This window comes from Micromys minutus (assembly GCF_963924665.1).
Source record: "Micromys minutus genome assembly, chromosome: 23".
NCBI lineage: Eukaryota > Metazoa > Chordata > Mammalia > Rodentia > Muridae > Micromys > Micromys minutus.
In genome coordinates, this window is record NC_137958.1 from 26,830,821 (window position 1) to 26,845,378 (window position 14,558).

The following is a 14,558-nucleotide window of genomic DNA, read 5'->3' on the forward strand; positions in this document are numbered from 1 at the left end:
GTATTCCTTCTTCTGTTGAAGGACATTTGGGTTCTTTCCAGCACCTGGCTATTAGTTATTATTATAAATAAGGCTGCTATGAAAAGAACAAGTTTCTTAGTCTAGTTAGAAAGATTACTCACCTATATTTTATCGAATAGTAACTATCACGTGTAGCACTTAACAATATGCTAAACATTATGCTCAGCGCTTGTCTCATATGAAATCAATTTTATAGCATGCTTAAATGTAGTAACTGTTATTCCTGTTTATGGCTGGAAACCAAGGTACTAGTTTAGAAAGGGAGTGTGTAGCAACGCCAGAATTTAATTGTGGATAACTTGGCTTTAGTATATATGTCATTAGTATCCTTCTGGAAATAACAGGCTGAAATGATTGAGATGCCAAATATATAATGACAGACTCAAAGTATTATGTAGACACACATGCATGTGTGTTCACATATGCTGTCATGCGCTGTATCACCTCATTTTCACCCAACAATAGAACATATATAAGATGGTGTTTCTATAAATCTATCATTGAGCCAAAAAATTCTATCCTCTTATTGAATGCATACTTTGTGGTAGTGCAAACCATTACCACATGTTTGTGGTGAAAAAGGTATAGGTAAACCCTTCATAGCTAATTATCTAAAAATATAGCAACATAGTTACATGAAGTTCATAACACTTGGTAAATGGCAAGTCACTGTACTTTGGATTATGTATGTACTATAGCTCATCATTTGGGGTGTACTTTCTACACTTTGTACTACCTAGCTTTGAATTAACTGTCAGACTGTTTGCCAGCAACAGCATCCTACTTCTTACTCACTCTGTGTCTCATTTGCTCTGTTCTCCCTTGAACTTATTGTAGCATCATGGTTGTGTAAGTATTCACATAAAAGCAACAGCTAATGTCTTAGGGCTTTATTGCTATGAACAGACAATGACCAAGGCAAGTCTTATAAATGACAACATTCAAATGGGGCTGGCTTACAGGTCCAGAGGTTCAGTTTATTATCATCAAGGCAAGAGCATGGCAGCATCCAGGCAGGCATGGTGCAGGAGGAGCTGAGAGTTCTACATCTTCATCTGAAGGAAGCCAGGAACAGACTGGGCTTCCTCAGGCAGTTGGAGGAGTGACACACTTCCTTCACCAAGGCCATACCTTCTAATAGTGCCACTACCTGGGCCTCGTATATTCAAACAATCACACTTAACAATAACCTTTTCAACATATACTGTGATATGAAATAATGCATAACATACATAAGATCACATATGAAATTATATGATGCAATGTGAATATCTGGTGAGATATTGATTACATCAGTATTATATGCTTACATTTAAAAATTAATATAACATGTTATTACATTGTTCTCCTTCATCCTTCTGGCAGGTGAATTAATGAAAATACCAAGTTCTCAATTAAGGATACAAATTTGTAAGTGTATTGTTGACTTCTATCATGCAGAACCACTAAAGAAACATATTCCAGGTAAATTTTTCATTGATCTTTCAATGATAACTTTCATCTTTGGAAAACAAAAAAAATAATAATGTCATCTCATACTTCACTAAACTTTGGACAAATGGGCTCATGGATTCAATACGTAAAATGATCAAATTTGCATAGCTATGAACTTTATCTCTAAAAAATGGTATAGTGGTTTTTCTTAGACTGGAAGTTTATATCAAATTTTTATCTTGATGGTAAATATTTATGGCCTAGTTGATAAAGGAATAGTGAATTTAGTTTGTTACCAACAGTATTACTTAGAATTGTAAATAAAATTATTTTTATCACTATCAATTCACCCCAGTAAATGTTAAATTAGTGATTCTGGTGCCATTCTTTATATGTTTGTTGAGAATTCTGTATGTTATCGCTAGGAAATCTTAATGTATACTCATGAATATATTATTTCAAGCATTATTCTTATGAGTATGTAATATTTAAGACATACTTCTTATCGTCATTGAATATATAACTTGCAATTAATATAGTAAGAGAATAAATAAATGATGATTTTATGTTTTATGTTTTTAAATAAATACAAGTAAATCTATGGTAGTCTAAAAATTTGTGACTAAGGAGAAGAAGAGAAGACATCTGAACTAGTGAAGCACTCAAGGAGGTTGTTAAGTGTAGCAGAGAATGGTTAATCTGCCTAGTGCTCCCATCAGATGATGGAACTTTTTTAAAACATATTAATTATGTTTTAAAAAGGTGTTTAATATGTTTTAATATCTTTTGACTAGCTCCATGGTTGGTCATTTCTAAACCTCCCCGCAACCAGCACACACTCTCCCCTGGTATTCCCAAGTTAACATTTTAAAAATCTGATATTTTATCTTTGGTTTCCCAGACCCAAGCAGGGAAGTGGCCCTTGGGGCCAGTTTCCTGGATTCTTACATACTGACAGGCCTTTAATTCTAATCTCTCTGCTTCCCCATCATGGTGAATCTCTCCGTAAGTGAGACCAGTGAGAAAATATAGCTTCACCGCACTATGGTTTCTTTAATCTTGGTGACTAAGCACAGTTAGGCAGACACTTATGCAACCAGCAAAAGTGGTAGGGTCTCATAGGACCTATAGCAAAATGAAGTTTTTGTGAGGTCACACTGTTCAGCTGCCCCAAAATAGCCCTGTATTCACAATCATTTCTTTTCCCCTCTCATTAACTACTAATAATATAATGTAATCCTTAGTCCGTGAAAGAGTTGAAGCGGTACTTTGTCCATGGAGTGAAAATGTAAAGTATTTGTTTGGCCTTACAGAAAACTACTACTTAACGTCAGATGGTTGCATTTGTTTGTTTGTTGTCCTTTGTTGTTGGTTTTGGTTTGGTTTGGGGGGTTTTGTTTGCTTGTATATTTTTTAGAATTTAAGATATGTTTCCAAAATCTCTGTGTTTATTTGAAGATCAAAACTACGGGCCCCATAGGACAAAACCAGGATACTGCAAATTAAATTTTATTGCAGACAACCATGCCCACTTATTTTCATATTATTTATGTCTTTCTTTTTGCTATGATAACATGCTACAACATCTAGAGCTAAATAGTTGAAACCCTGATCTTAATAACCTGCAAAGATTAAACATATACCATCTTGACAATAGAAAACTTTGTCCATTCCTGGATTCTACAAGTTATAAATGTTGCAATCCTCTAAAAAGGTTTTGAAATTGTTTGTCTTATTAAATGATCATTTTGTGAAATAACTGTCTCTGTTACTGTGTTAGGCTACCAGCAAGTTAGCTCATCATACAAGATTAAAATGGTAGAGGTTGGAGGATTGGCAAAAGTAATGGTCCAGTCAGCACTTCTGCTTGAGAATCAGCTTGTTGAGAAACTTTGGGTTCTTAAAGTTCTGCAGCATCTCTCTACTTCTGGTGTGTATTCCTGAGTATTACTGAGTTTAAACATTTCACTGTCCAACACTTTGCTCTAACAGACTATGCAGTATAAAGAGTTTGCTAAATTTAATTTTCAGGAGTTAATTGCAATTTAATGGTGAAAGCCCAAGCAGCCAGCAGAATCTGTGCTCACCTCAATGACCCAGATCCCTCAGGACAGCTTTTATTTCGTTCATCAGAAGTACTTTGGAATTTATTGGAAAAATCTTCAAAGGAGGAAATTATACAACAGCTTAGTAACTTGGAATGCCTGCTGTAAGTGATTGTAGATAGATAGGAAATACTTCTGCCTTGAAACATAGCCAATGATAGATAACCACAACTTTGAATCTGTGGTCAGTTACTTTTTTATTCATTTGAAGGCTGTGTTTCATGAAAGCTTCATACTAAGATGCAGGGGGTTGGTCTGGTGCTACTATATATTCAAATGCTAAATACTGGCCTCCAAGATCTGGTTGCCCCTGAGGAGAAGACACACACACACACACACACACACACACACACACACACTCCCTAAATGATGCTATGTATGTAAATTTTGTCCCTCAAGTTATCCCTAATTGGTTAATTAAGAAGCCCCTTAGTCTGGGCTGGGCAGAAGAAAGAGGAGGAGCAAAGATTCCTGGGCTTGGGGTGTAGGTAGGGACTATGAGAAGGAGAGTGGAGAAAGGCAGGAAATCAGCATGGGATAGGAGGGTGGTGAGAGCATGACTCTGATGGAGTAGGAGCAGCCCAGGAGGAACATGGCGAATGATGTCTTGATCGCCACAGGGAAGTAGACAAAATAGCAGAAAGAGTTGACATCTGCTCATATCTAGTGCTCCAAGGCTTATTACAAATCTAAAAGGTCTCTGTGTCTTTTAATTGGAAATTAAATGATCTAAAGTGGGGTAGAAAGTCACAATAGATATTTAAAGGCAACAAGGAGATATAGCAAAGCCCCAGAATAATCACACACACACACACACACACACACACACACACACACTTACGTGCACACATAATAACCAATTAAAAGAAAGTATAATAATCAAAATGAAAAATTTTTACAAGTATCACATCTTTTCCAGAATAATATGGATGAATGTGTTTTTTTCGTCAGTGACACAAAAACCCAACCCTACTGTCCTAGAGCTTTAACTGTCAATGCCGCACAGCCTCTGTCACTGAAAAGAGAGCTGACAGAGGGATAGGTCAGATCAGACTAGCCTGTATGTCTGAGGGTGACTGTCTTTGTTGGATATAGTATATGATGTCCAGCTCACTGTGGGCAGCACCCTTTCCTGGTCCGTGGTTCGAGACTACACAAGAAAGCTAAGTGAGTGAGTGAGCATGAGTGAGCCAGCCAGTACTGCTTCTCCATGGTTTCTGCTCCGAGTTTCTGCTTGAATCCCTGCACTGACTTCCCTCCAGTGATGGACGGTGATGTGGAAGCCAGATGAATCATTCCTTCTTCTAAGTTGCTTTTGGTCAGGGTTTTATCACAGAAAAGAAGCTAGAATACTGACTGATGCAGATGTAACTTCACAAAGTGAGCAACTTTATTCTGACCTCAGCAAACGTGAGGACTTAGCTCTTCTCTATCTGTTGGTGCTGTCTTCCACTCTTGCCATAGAACCACAAGGTCGGGAGAGTGAATGTCTAAATAAGAAGCATGACGTTATTACAAAGAAAACTGCAAACGGCTCCCAAGAGGCAAAAGCTATGACTGTCACTAAGATGTTTGACCTGGAACTGAGCTGGTTTATGCTTCCTCATGCTCATTAACTTTAGCAAGATCTCAGCAATTAGAAGTCAGTCACAGGCAAAGGTCTTTGCAGAGAGCATCACAATAGGAATGAAATAATCAGTTTCCAGGGGAACTGAAAGCAGTTGAGTATGGTGAGAGCAGCAGAGCAGAGCTGAGGCCCCAGGAGAGCAGGAACCAGGCCAGCAGAGCACCAGGAAGCTGCAAGACAAGACCTACCCCGAGGATACAGAGAAGCATTGGATGGCTTTGACACGACATGGTAGAATCATGTAGAACGGTCACTTTGGCAGTTGTATGCAGCTAGATTGGGGGTTATTGTCTGGTACATTGTTGTGAATGAGAAACAGATTGTGAAGGATCAAAGAAGAACAATACTTTGGGCAAAGTCTAAAATTCAAAATAGGGTTTTATTGATAGAGGCATAAGTATTTCTGTAGAGATAGGCTTTAGTTCGTCCTACTTTAACAAAGATTCAGAGGGTTGTAACCTTTTTCTCATGGTCTTAGAGGGTAGAAATCAATTCAGGGTGTCAGCGTGGCTGGGTTCCAGTAAACGTGCTCTTCCAGTAACAGGCTCTGACTCCTGTCTGATGGGGAAAGAAAGGGGCAACAGAGCTCTGGGCTTCCTGTTGTGAGGTCATTGATTCCTTTACAATGACTCCACCTTTGTGGTCTAAATGCTTCCCCTAAACCCACCTTCCCAATACACTTCATACAAGGGAGGGTTCAGACAAACGGGTTTTGGAGAAACACGTTTTCTGTATAACGATATTCTTTTCTATTATTTTCTAGGGCTTTGAAGGAAGTATTTAAAAACCTGTTTATGAGGGGGCATAGTCACTATGAGCGTCAGCTTAGAAATGATATATTAGTTATCACCACAATTATAGCTCAGAACCCCGGAGCACCGATGATTGTAAGTACGCATCAGATCATATTACCTTGAACGGTGGAAGTGGTGGGGGTACTCTAAGCTGTGTTCCAGTGTTGGGGTCACTGCACTGCTAAGCTGCGTTTTAACCTCACAGTAGTCACGGCTGCACGTCCACCCTGCCATGGCATTCTGCTGCATTCCGCTGGACACCCAGCATCTGCTCTGTACTACGGCACTTACGTATTCATTTTTCCTGGTGTTTTTCTTTTGTTCCTGCCTAGCTAGCTTCTTCTTCTTTTCACTGAAAAAACTTTATCATTTTCTGTGGTACAAATGTGGTACCTGTTCCCAGCAAAGTCTCTTGGGTTTCTTTTATCTAAAATTTTTGGTAATTTACCTTAATTCTTGAAATTTATGTTCATTGCATATAGAATTCTAGGTTGAAAAAAAATCTCTATTAGCACTTGAAAGATAATGTTCCACTGTCTTCTGCTCTCTGCTGTTCCTGGTAAGTACTGGTTATTTGGAATTCTTGCTTCCTGATATGAAAGTGTCCTTTAAATCTGTTTTCAAGATTTCCCCCTTTATCACTGGTCTTTAATAGATTTCTTAAGTGTGCCAGAATGTTATCACTTTTGTGTACATACTTTATAGTGTCCTACATATGTGATATTTTCAGCAAGTTTGAACACATTTGGGTCATTATTTTCATCAATAGTTTTCAGTTTCTTCTCTCTCCCCACTTGGTCTACCATTCCAAATATTTCTACATTTAATTATTTTTTATATATATTTAATTATTTTATATACTTGTAGGCTTCTAGTCAATGTTTCAAATAATTTTTCTCTCTAGTTTTCTGATTGGATGGTTGTATTGGTTTATGTATTTAAATTAACTAATTTTCCAAGTCTCATTCATTGTACAAATACCCCTTTCTAGTGGGTTTGTATTCAGATTAGAAATACAAATTAGAATTTCTCTTCTTCTGGAGATCAAGCCCGGGGTTTTCTGCATGGGTAGGCAAGGATTCTACCACTGAGCTACACTCCTTGTCCCCCTGGATTTGTTTTTACCATTTCTACTTTATGCAGTTTCTGTATTCCCATTCATTGTGCGTATCTTTGCTATGGATTCAGACACAGCCCTCTGAAGAATACTTTTGTAGTTTTATTATGAGTAGACATTGGACTTGTCTGCATTCATACTTATGGTGGATTACAATTCAGATTTCAGTTTGTTTCTTCTAGCTTTAGTTCCCATGTGCAGGATGCTCTGTATTTGGACAGGTCAGGCAGCATCAGCAGAGCGTGTGCCAGTATATCTGCGTTCTGCTCTGGCTCCCTCCTCTATGAGACTGGACCTTCGTTCTAGTGGCTGTGGTTGCCTCAGTCTCTGATTCCTTGGTTCATTTAGACTGTAGGTTTGGGTCACTGAGTTCAGCATCCATACACAAGGTGTAGAATAGGATTGTCATTGGGCTAAAAGCCAGTTTTAAAAGGAGTTGGTATGAGAATCTACACAGTGAATTCTGTAGTCTTTACCAAAACTCCAGCTCTCTTCCAATGTCTACTTTCTCTTAGCTAACAGAGAAGCACAAGATGTTTGCTCAAAGAGTACTTTACCATAACTACCCAGCCATATCAGAAGCGAACTCTCCCTATATTTAAAAATGTTTATTTCCATACCTTAGTGTTATGTATGTGTGCATGAGTGTAGGCTAGTCCACAAGTGTTGGTGCTTTTAGAGGCAGAAGACGGTGTTGGAACACCTGGAATTGGAGTTACTGGTGGTTGGGAGCCACCTGAAGTGGGTTCTGGGAACTGAACTCGGGTCCACACCCTTTCACCCCTCAGCCATCTCTCCAGCCCCTCCCTGTACTGTATAGTGAACAAATAATGGACTGGTTCACAGTCAGCCATATTACTATGCCCTATAGAGGACCCCATAGCTGTCAGTTCATACTGTGTAAACACATGAACACTCTGACATAGCACCCAGCTCAGTCTTCCATATGTGCACAGACTCTGTGTTTGTCTCACAGGCCATGGCGTCAGTGAGTTCTCAGTTCCGTCAGGGTAAACATCCCAGTAATTCTATGAATAGAAACCAAAGCAATAACAATCTTACATTCTTAAAGGAGCCACATGAAAGCTGAGGAGGTAGAAAAGTTATGTTGTCAGTGAAAAAGTTTGGTATTACGTGCACCTATAGACTTTAATTATTATGCAAAGTCAAGTTAGCATGTCTCTGTCAAAATGAGTTCCCTGTGCTGAGGTATCTGCTGCTCTGGTCATTCTTCGGGGCTTTTGTGTTAAACAGTGCTGTTTTGCTCCCTCGGCTGTCCTTTGATATAGGGAGAGTCACTGGGGTGTAGGTAACACTGAAAAGTAGTTGGTGGAGAGATTTGGCCTTTCCACTGCTGTGGGATCACTGAAAGGTAAGAACTAGGTGGGCATGTGCCGATGTCTCACTCACATATCACGTCAGGTATTCGTGGAATAATTAAAATACTTCTTGGAGGCTTAAGCAAATTTAAATTAGGAAAGCTCAAGCTGTCTAGCCCGTGGTGGTGCTTTTTTGCTTCTGTTCATTGTTAGTAGGATTATCCATGCAAACGAAGTGCAGTGTGGCGTTATATAGCAGCAGTTGAATAGTAGGCAACTATGGGCACCCGTAGCTTAATTGCCATTCCAATTTCACCTTTCTGCTTGTTTTGTGTGTTTGTAATAGGAATGTGGCTTTACCAGGGATTTGATACTATTTGCAACTTTTAATGAAGGTAAAAATTGTACCATCTTGAGCATTTTGTGTCTTGGTGCATCTCCTGTGTAACTTTAGCTTTCATTTCACTCTCTGTGTTTTTCTCTCACAGTTAAAAGTCAAAATCCTTTGGTAAAAAGTCTTAAGCTTTTTAATTGCTATGAAGATTTTGAGCTGAAGAAACTGCTATTCAACATAATTGTGATTTTATGTAAAGATTTAACTACTGTACAGGTAAAGACTACCCAAATAGATAGTTAATAAAAGCATCTTATATTTTATTATAGCATAGTATTTTTAAAATTATGATTGCAAATTTTTCATTAAACAATTCATTTCTATACCATTGAAAGTAACAACCTTATCAGCTTGAATTGTAGTCCTTTAAAATGCCCTTTGTGAACAGTAAACATAAAGGATAACTTTAACCACACATACCAAAGAATAGTAAAAGAGATTGAGCAACTTATTCAGATCTCCTAACTCAGAGAATATAAAACAAAAATAGTTCACACAGCCTATTCTATTCTCTCTCTCTCTCTCTCTCTCTCTCTCTCTCTCTCTCTCTCTCTCTCTCTCTCCCCCCTGTCCCCCCTCTCCCTCTCCCTCCCTCCTTCCCTCTTCCTCCCTCCCTCCCTCCCTCCCTCTCCCTCTCCCTGTCCCTCCCTCCCTCCCTCTCTCCCTCTCCCATGTTCTCTCTCTTTCTCTCTCTCTCTCTCTCTCTCTCTCTCTCTCTCTGTCTGTCTGTCTCTCTCTCTCTCTCTCTCTCTCTCTCTCTCTCTCTCCCCCCCCGTCCCCCCTCTCCCTCTCCCTCCCTCCTTCCCTCTCCCTGTCCCTCCCTCCCTCCCTCCCTCTCCCTCTCCCTTGTTCTCTCTCTCTCTCTCTCTCTCTCTCTCTCCCCTGTCCCCCCCCTCCTTCCCTCTACCTCCCTCCCTCCCTCCCTCCCTCTCCCTCTCCCTGTCCCTCCCTCCCTCCCTCTCTCCCTCTCCCATGTTCTCTCTCTCTCTCTCTCTCTCTCTCTCTCTCTCTCTCTCTCCCTCTCCCTCTCCCTCTCCCTCTCCCTCCCTCCCTCCCCCCCTTTATCTCCTCTCAGTTGTGTTGCTGTAAATATTAAAAAGTGGAAACCTCTTATCTTGTGCTAGTGCCGGCTCCTGCGGGGCCATCTGGCACTGCAGGAATATATCTCCAACTTGGTGGCTTTATGCTGCCTCTAAGAACTCGGGCATGATTTACTCCACCACTCCTGTTGATTCTGTTCCAGGTGGATATGACCTCCCTGCTGTTTTGTTTTCAATCACGTTCCCCCATTGCCCAGTAGAACTTTGCCTGGTAGACTCCACAATGATTAGCTTATCTAGTTTATATCTCAATCCACAAACCTTCTATACAAGAAGCTTACAGGCAATGGACAAAGCTATAAACTGTCCCTCTATATGAGATAAATTAGACCCATAGAAACCCTTAGAAATAATCATAACAACCTCATCAAGCTAGAGATGTGCTGAGAAGAACATACACATCAGCTTCCATCCTTTCCTCTGTGAATTTCCTTCTCCTCTCCCTCTCTTCCACTCTTCCAGCCTCTTTCCCTGCCTACCTCTCCACTGTCCAATCATGTATCACCTTAACATCAACCTACATAGTTGCTCAGGATTGAACACCTGGCCTTGCCATTGAGGCAAGCACTTCATCTCTAAATCACAGGCACAGTCTGCACAAATAGCCTATGGGTTTCCTCTGACTATCAGGAAAGGGAGGCTGTAATTAATGGTAACTGCTCCTCTGCTCTGCCAGTCACAGAACCTTACAAGCTCGTGTTTCCTCCACACAGCCTAACATCTTTCATTTTTATTCAGCCATCTCTCTTTCTATTTTCTGTGTCACACAGTATTTCAAATGTTGTCACTGAGTTTTTACAGTGATGCTAGAACTAATATTCTTGTTTTTACTCAACTCTAAGTCTTATTCTTTTAGTGCACACTATGAAGTGACTTGCTAGTGAATTCAGTAGAAAATTTTAAAACTTTATAATTGTCCATAGACTAAGTAGAAAAATATAGGACAGTGTTTTACATTCTCGTGAACTGAAATATGTACCAACAAGTACTGATGATTGTATTAACCACTGGCCATTTCTTTTTGCCATTGGTCACTTTATAGTTTTTCATGTTTTGATTTTTTTTAAATTGAAATGCTAGGTTCAATAGAACTATGAAATCTTAAGGTGTATAATTAGAAATGGCTGTGTCCTAACTGACAGTCATTGATACGGTATATCAATTCTTTCATTTGTACATAAGAAACAATTAGCTTGCAGTGCCCTCTTATTGCATTTATGTGCCTTTGAGGGTGAGAGGTGCAGGTGAGGGGAGGCTGTTGGACTAGCGTGTACAAGGCCCCAGGTCTCATCCCTAGCACTATAGATAACGGAAAACTAAAGTACTCGGACAGAAACACCACCCATTATTTGCCTCTAATTTCCTACCTTTGTGATGTGTTATATATAGAAGCATACACATGAGTTGTGTCAAGAATGGGTAATGTATATTTTCTGCTGTCATCAGTTGAAGATCTCGCACCCCAGGAATGGGGGTCATTGCTCTTACTGTTGCAAAGCTGCCCTGGATGGTGTTGGTGTGTTGTCTTTTGTGTTTCCATGTATTTGGGGTGTCTGTACTGTCACAGATAGAAGGGAAATATTTTGAAATTATCACTGAAACATCAAATTGGAGATCTTGTATTTGATGTTGCTAAATTGGACAAAGCTATTTTATTTACGCTCCTAACAAAGTACGTTCTGCCCTTATAGCTATTAATCGATGGCAAAGTTATTTTGGCTTTGCTGACCTATGTAAAAAAGCCCGAAAGACTGAAAATTATCGAGTGGTCTGCAGCTCAGTACGAAGAACTACAGCTGCATGCGATTGCCACCTTGTCCTCAGTGGCCCCTTTGCTAATAGAGGAGTACATGTCCTGCCAAGGCAATGCACGGATCCTGGCATTCCTGGAGTGGTGTGTGCAGGAGGGTGAGTGCCTGTCAGGTTCTGTCAAGACTCCACTTGCATTTCAGCTGTACTCTCAGTATTTGCATAGAAAAGCAATGGTTACAGTGAAGAAAACCAAAATATCAGATTCATTCTTTTAGTGTATTATATGAATTAATAAGCATTGAGGTCTTAGGGCTAGAGAGATGGCTCAGCAGTTTAACAGCACATACTGTTCTTGCAGAAGACTTGAGTTGGGCTCCAAACACTAGTGTCAGGGGTCTTACAACTGCCTGTGACTCCAGCTCCGGGGCATTCAGTGACCTGTGCAGGCACCTACATTCATGTTCATAGGCCCCACACTTACACATCACTAAATATAAAACAAATGTCTTATAAACATTGAGATTTCAAAGTTAAATATTAATGAAGATCCTAAATATAATTAATAAATGTTTAAAAGAAATTATATATATATATAAAATTTTATTCAAATTTTTGTATTATAAGACTTATACAAAGATTATACTTAGGAAGGAAATTAATCTGGACAATATTTTAGTATATTCATCCAACAAACATTGTGTGTTGAGTGCCAGACAGCTGCTGAAAATACATTTAGGCTAAAGTGGACACAAATCTCTAAACAAATTCATAAAGTTTAAAATCTAGTTATCTGGCCACAAGCACTAGCTCTAAGCTATTTTCTGTCAAACAGAAAAGCCTTAATTTGCAATTGTTGTTCAATTCTTAGAAAGAAAATAAATATATTCATGTGCTTACAAACTTGATCAGGAAGATTCGATTTCTTTCTGTCAGTAGTTTTTCTCTAGAACATGTTGGGCGTGTGGGAAAGAGAGAAGAAAGGCTCAGTAAAATTCTCTAGGCTATACATAAATTCATATCCTCCCACCGCAGTGTCCTGGGTATTAGAGTCAGACAGACGTTCACCACCATACCTGAATGGAAAGAATCTTGAATGATGCATTTTCAACACATCAGCAGTAGCCAGACCCAGACCCTAAGTCCTACCTACTAAAGGTGCTGAGACAAGAGACTCCCTGGATTCCATGACTTTAAGACAAGCCTGAGCAACCTGTCTCATAAGAGAAGAAAATCATGTATTTATTCACAAAGGAGATAAAACTTTTGTCCTTTGTATGTTCTAACTTCTAATATACTACACTGCTAAACTTAACCTTATTAAATTAATAAAAAACAGTTCTATACAGCACTCTCATTGTTTTATATTTACAGAATACTCCAAGGCAAACTGGAAAATGTTACCTCCTAAGAAGACATGTAGCTAAGTTACTGGTGCCTCCTGGGTGCTGGGCCTCACTCACTTTGCAGAGTCCCTCATTTATTTCTGTCTCTGGTTTGTCAGATGGGCAGCTCACTCTGGGAAGTCACACGTGCCTCTCACCACATGGTAAAGGCAACACAAAGATTGAACCCAGACTCCCTCATAACACACAATAGTGCTTGAACTCTTTTATCCTTAGCCTAAAGCTATTTATAGAAGGACCTTTGCAATAATGTATTACAGCAAAAAGGAAAGAGAATATTGGGAATGTACCCCAGTTAAAGTGCCTGCAGAGAACCTGGTAGGATGCCATGCACCTTCAATTCCAGCACTTATGAGGTAGAGGCAGAGGACAAGAAGTTTGAGGCCACCCCCAGCTACCTAAAAGGCTCAAGACCAGCTTGGGATGCATGAGGCTCTGTCTCAAAAAGGAGAGAAACATGTACTTTGTTTTTTTTAATCAAAGCCTGTCATAGAACTATAGTGATAAAAATGGTGGGGCACTGTTCTAGAGATAGATCAATGGGTCGACTGCATGAGAGCTGGCAATTCCAGAGATAGACCAATGGGTCACTGCGTGAGAGCTGCAATTCCAGAGATAGACCAATGGGTCACTGCGTGAGAGCTGCAATTCCAGAGATGCTCATAGTCACGGAGAGCAATGATCAGCCATAGGAAAATGAAAAACTCAGATTCTCTCACCTCGTTTAAAAAAGCAATTGTGGAGTAAGAAACCCTGGACCACCCACCCCCCAGCAAGGACACTGAGAGCAAGGGAGAGGGCCACAGTTGCTGAGGAGTCCCATCCCAACTCTGCCCCCAACACTGAACATCTCCCTCATGATTTCCATCCCAAATCCCCATAATAATAGGGGCCTAGAGATCCCTCCCTACTCTCTTGAATACCATCAAAAAAGTTCTTCTGCACCCACAAAAAAAAAAAAAAAAAAAAAAAAGCTATGAACATTAAGGATTTTACAGGTCTAATATCTCATATAGAAGGGCCATTTGTATCTTTGTCTATTTGATGCAATCTTGTTGTGTAGAGGTTTTGTGGATTGAGAGTTGAATATATAAACCTGTATGAAAAGCAAAAATAAATAAATAAATAAATAAATAAATAAAAAATAAAAAAGCAATTGCAAAATGGAGGCTTAAATCCGAATACCTAAACTGTAAGACTTAAAGACTATGTGACAGATGTCATTCTGATGGACATCAAGAGAGGAAGCTTGTGTTTTAAAAACTCAGGAGCTTAAGCTTCAGAAGGGAAAGGTTAATGTAGGTGACAATTATAAGAATCACAAACAACTGTATAACAAATCCTGTAGCATGCTAACCCACAATTTGAATCAGCTACTGCTCTTTGATGAGGAATCCAAGTTGAACTTAGTAAACACCGTGAGTATTTTAGCAAGAAGGTAATTCAGCCAGCAAGCATAGAAACAATGGGGATTGCCATGAACTCAAAGTTC

At 39.6% G+C, this 14,558-nt stretch overlaps 1 protein-coding gene across 1 annotated transcript in view; it reads left to right on the top strand.

Annotated features, from left to right (window-relative positions):
- Nucleotides 1-14,558, top strand: part of CFAP69 (cilia and flagella associated protein 69) — a gene marked incomplete at both ends in the record, with an annotated part of 52,983 nt that overhangs the window by 19,596 nt on the left and 18,829 nt on the right. Inside the window, 7 exons of the mRNA XM_080936502.1 lie at nucleotides 1,387-1,485; nucleotides 3,236-3,385; nucleotides 3,487-3,664; nucleotides 5,951-6,074; nucleotides 8,764-8,812; nucleotides 8,906-9,027; nucleotides 11,603-11,819. Of these exons, the coding sequence (XP_080792628.1) occupies nucleotides 1,387-1,485; nucleotides 3,236-3,385; nucleotides 3,487-3,664; nucleotides 5,951-6,074; nucleotides 8,764-8,812; nucleotides 8,906-9,027; nucleotides 11,603-11,819 (939 nt within the window). The remainder of the gene's footprint in view (nucleotides 1-1,386; nucleotides 1,486-3,235; nucleotides 3,386-3,486; nucleotides 3,665-5,950; nucleotides 6,075-8,763; nucleotides 8,813-8,905; nucleotides 9,028-11,602; nucleotides 11,820-14,558) is intronic.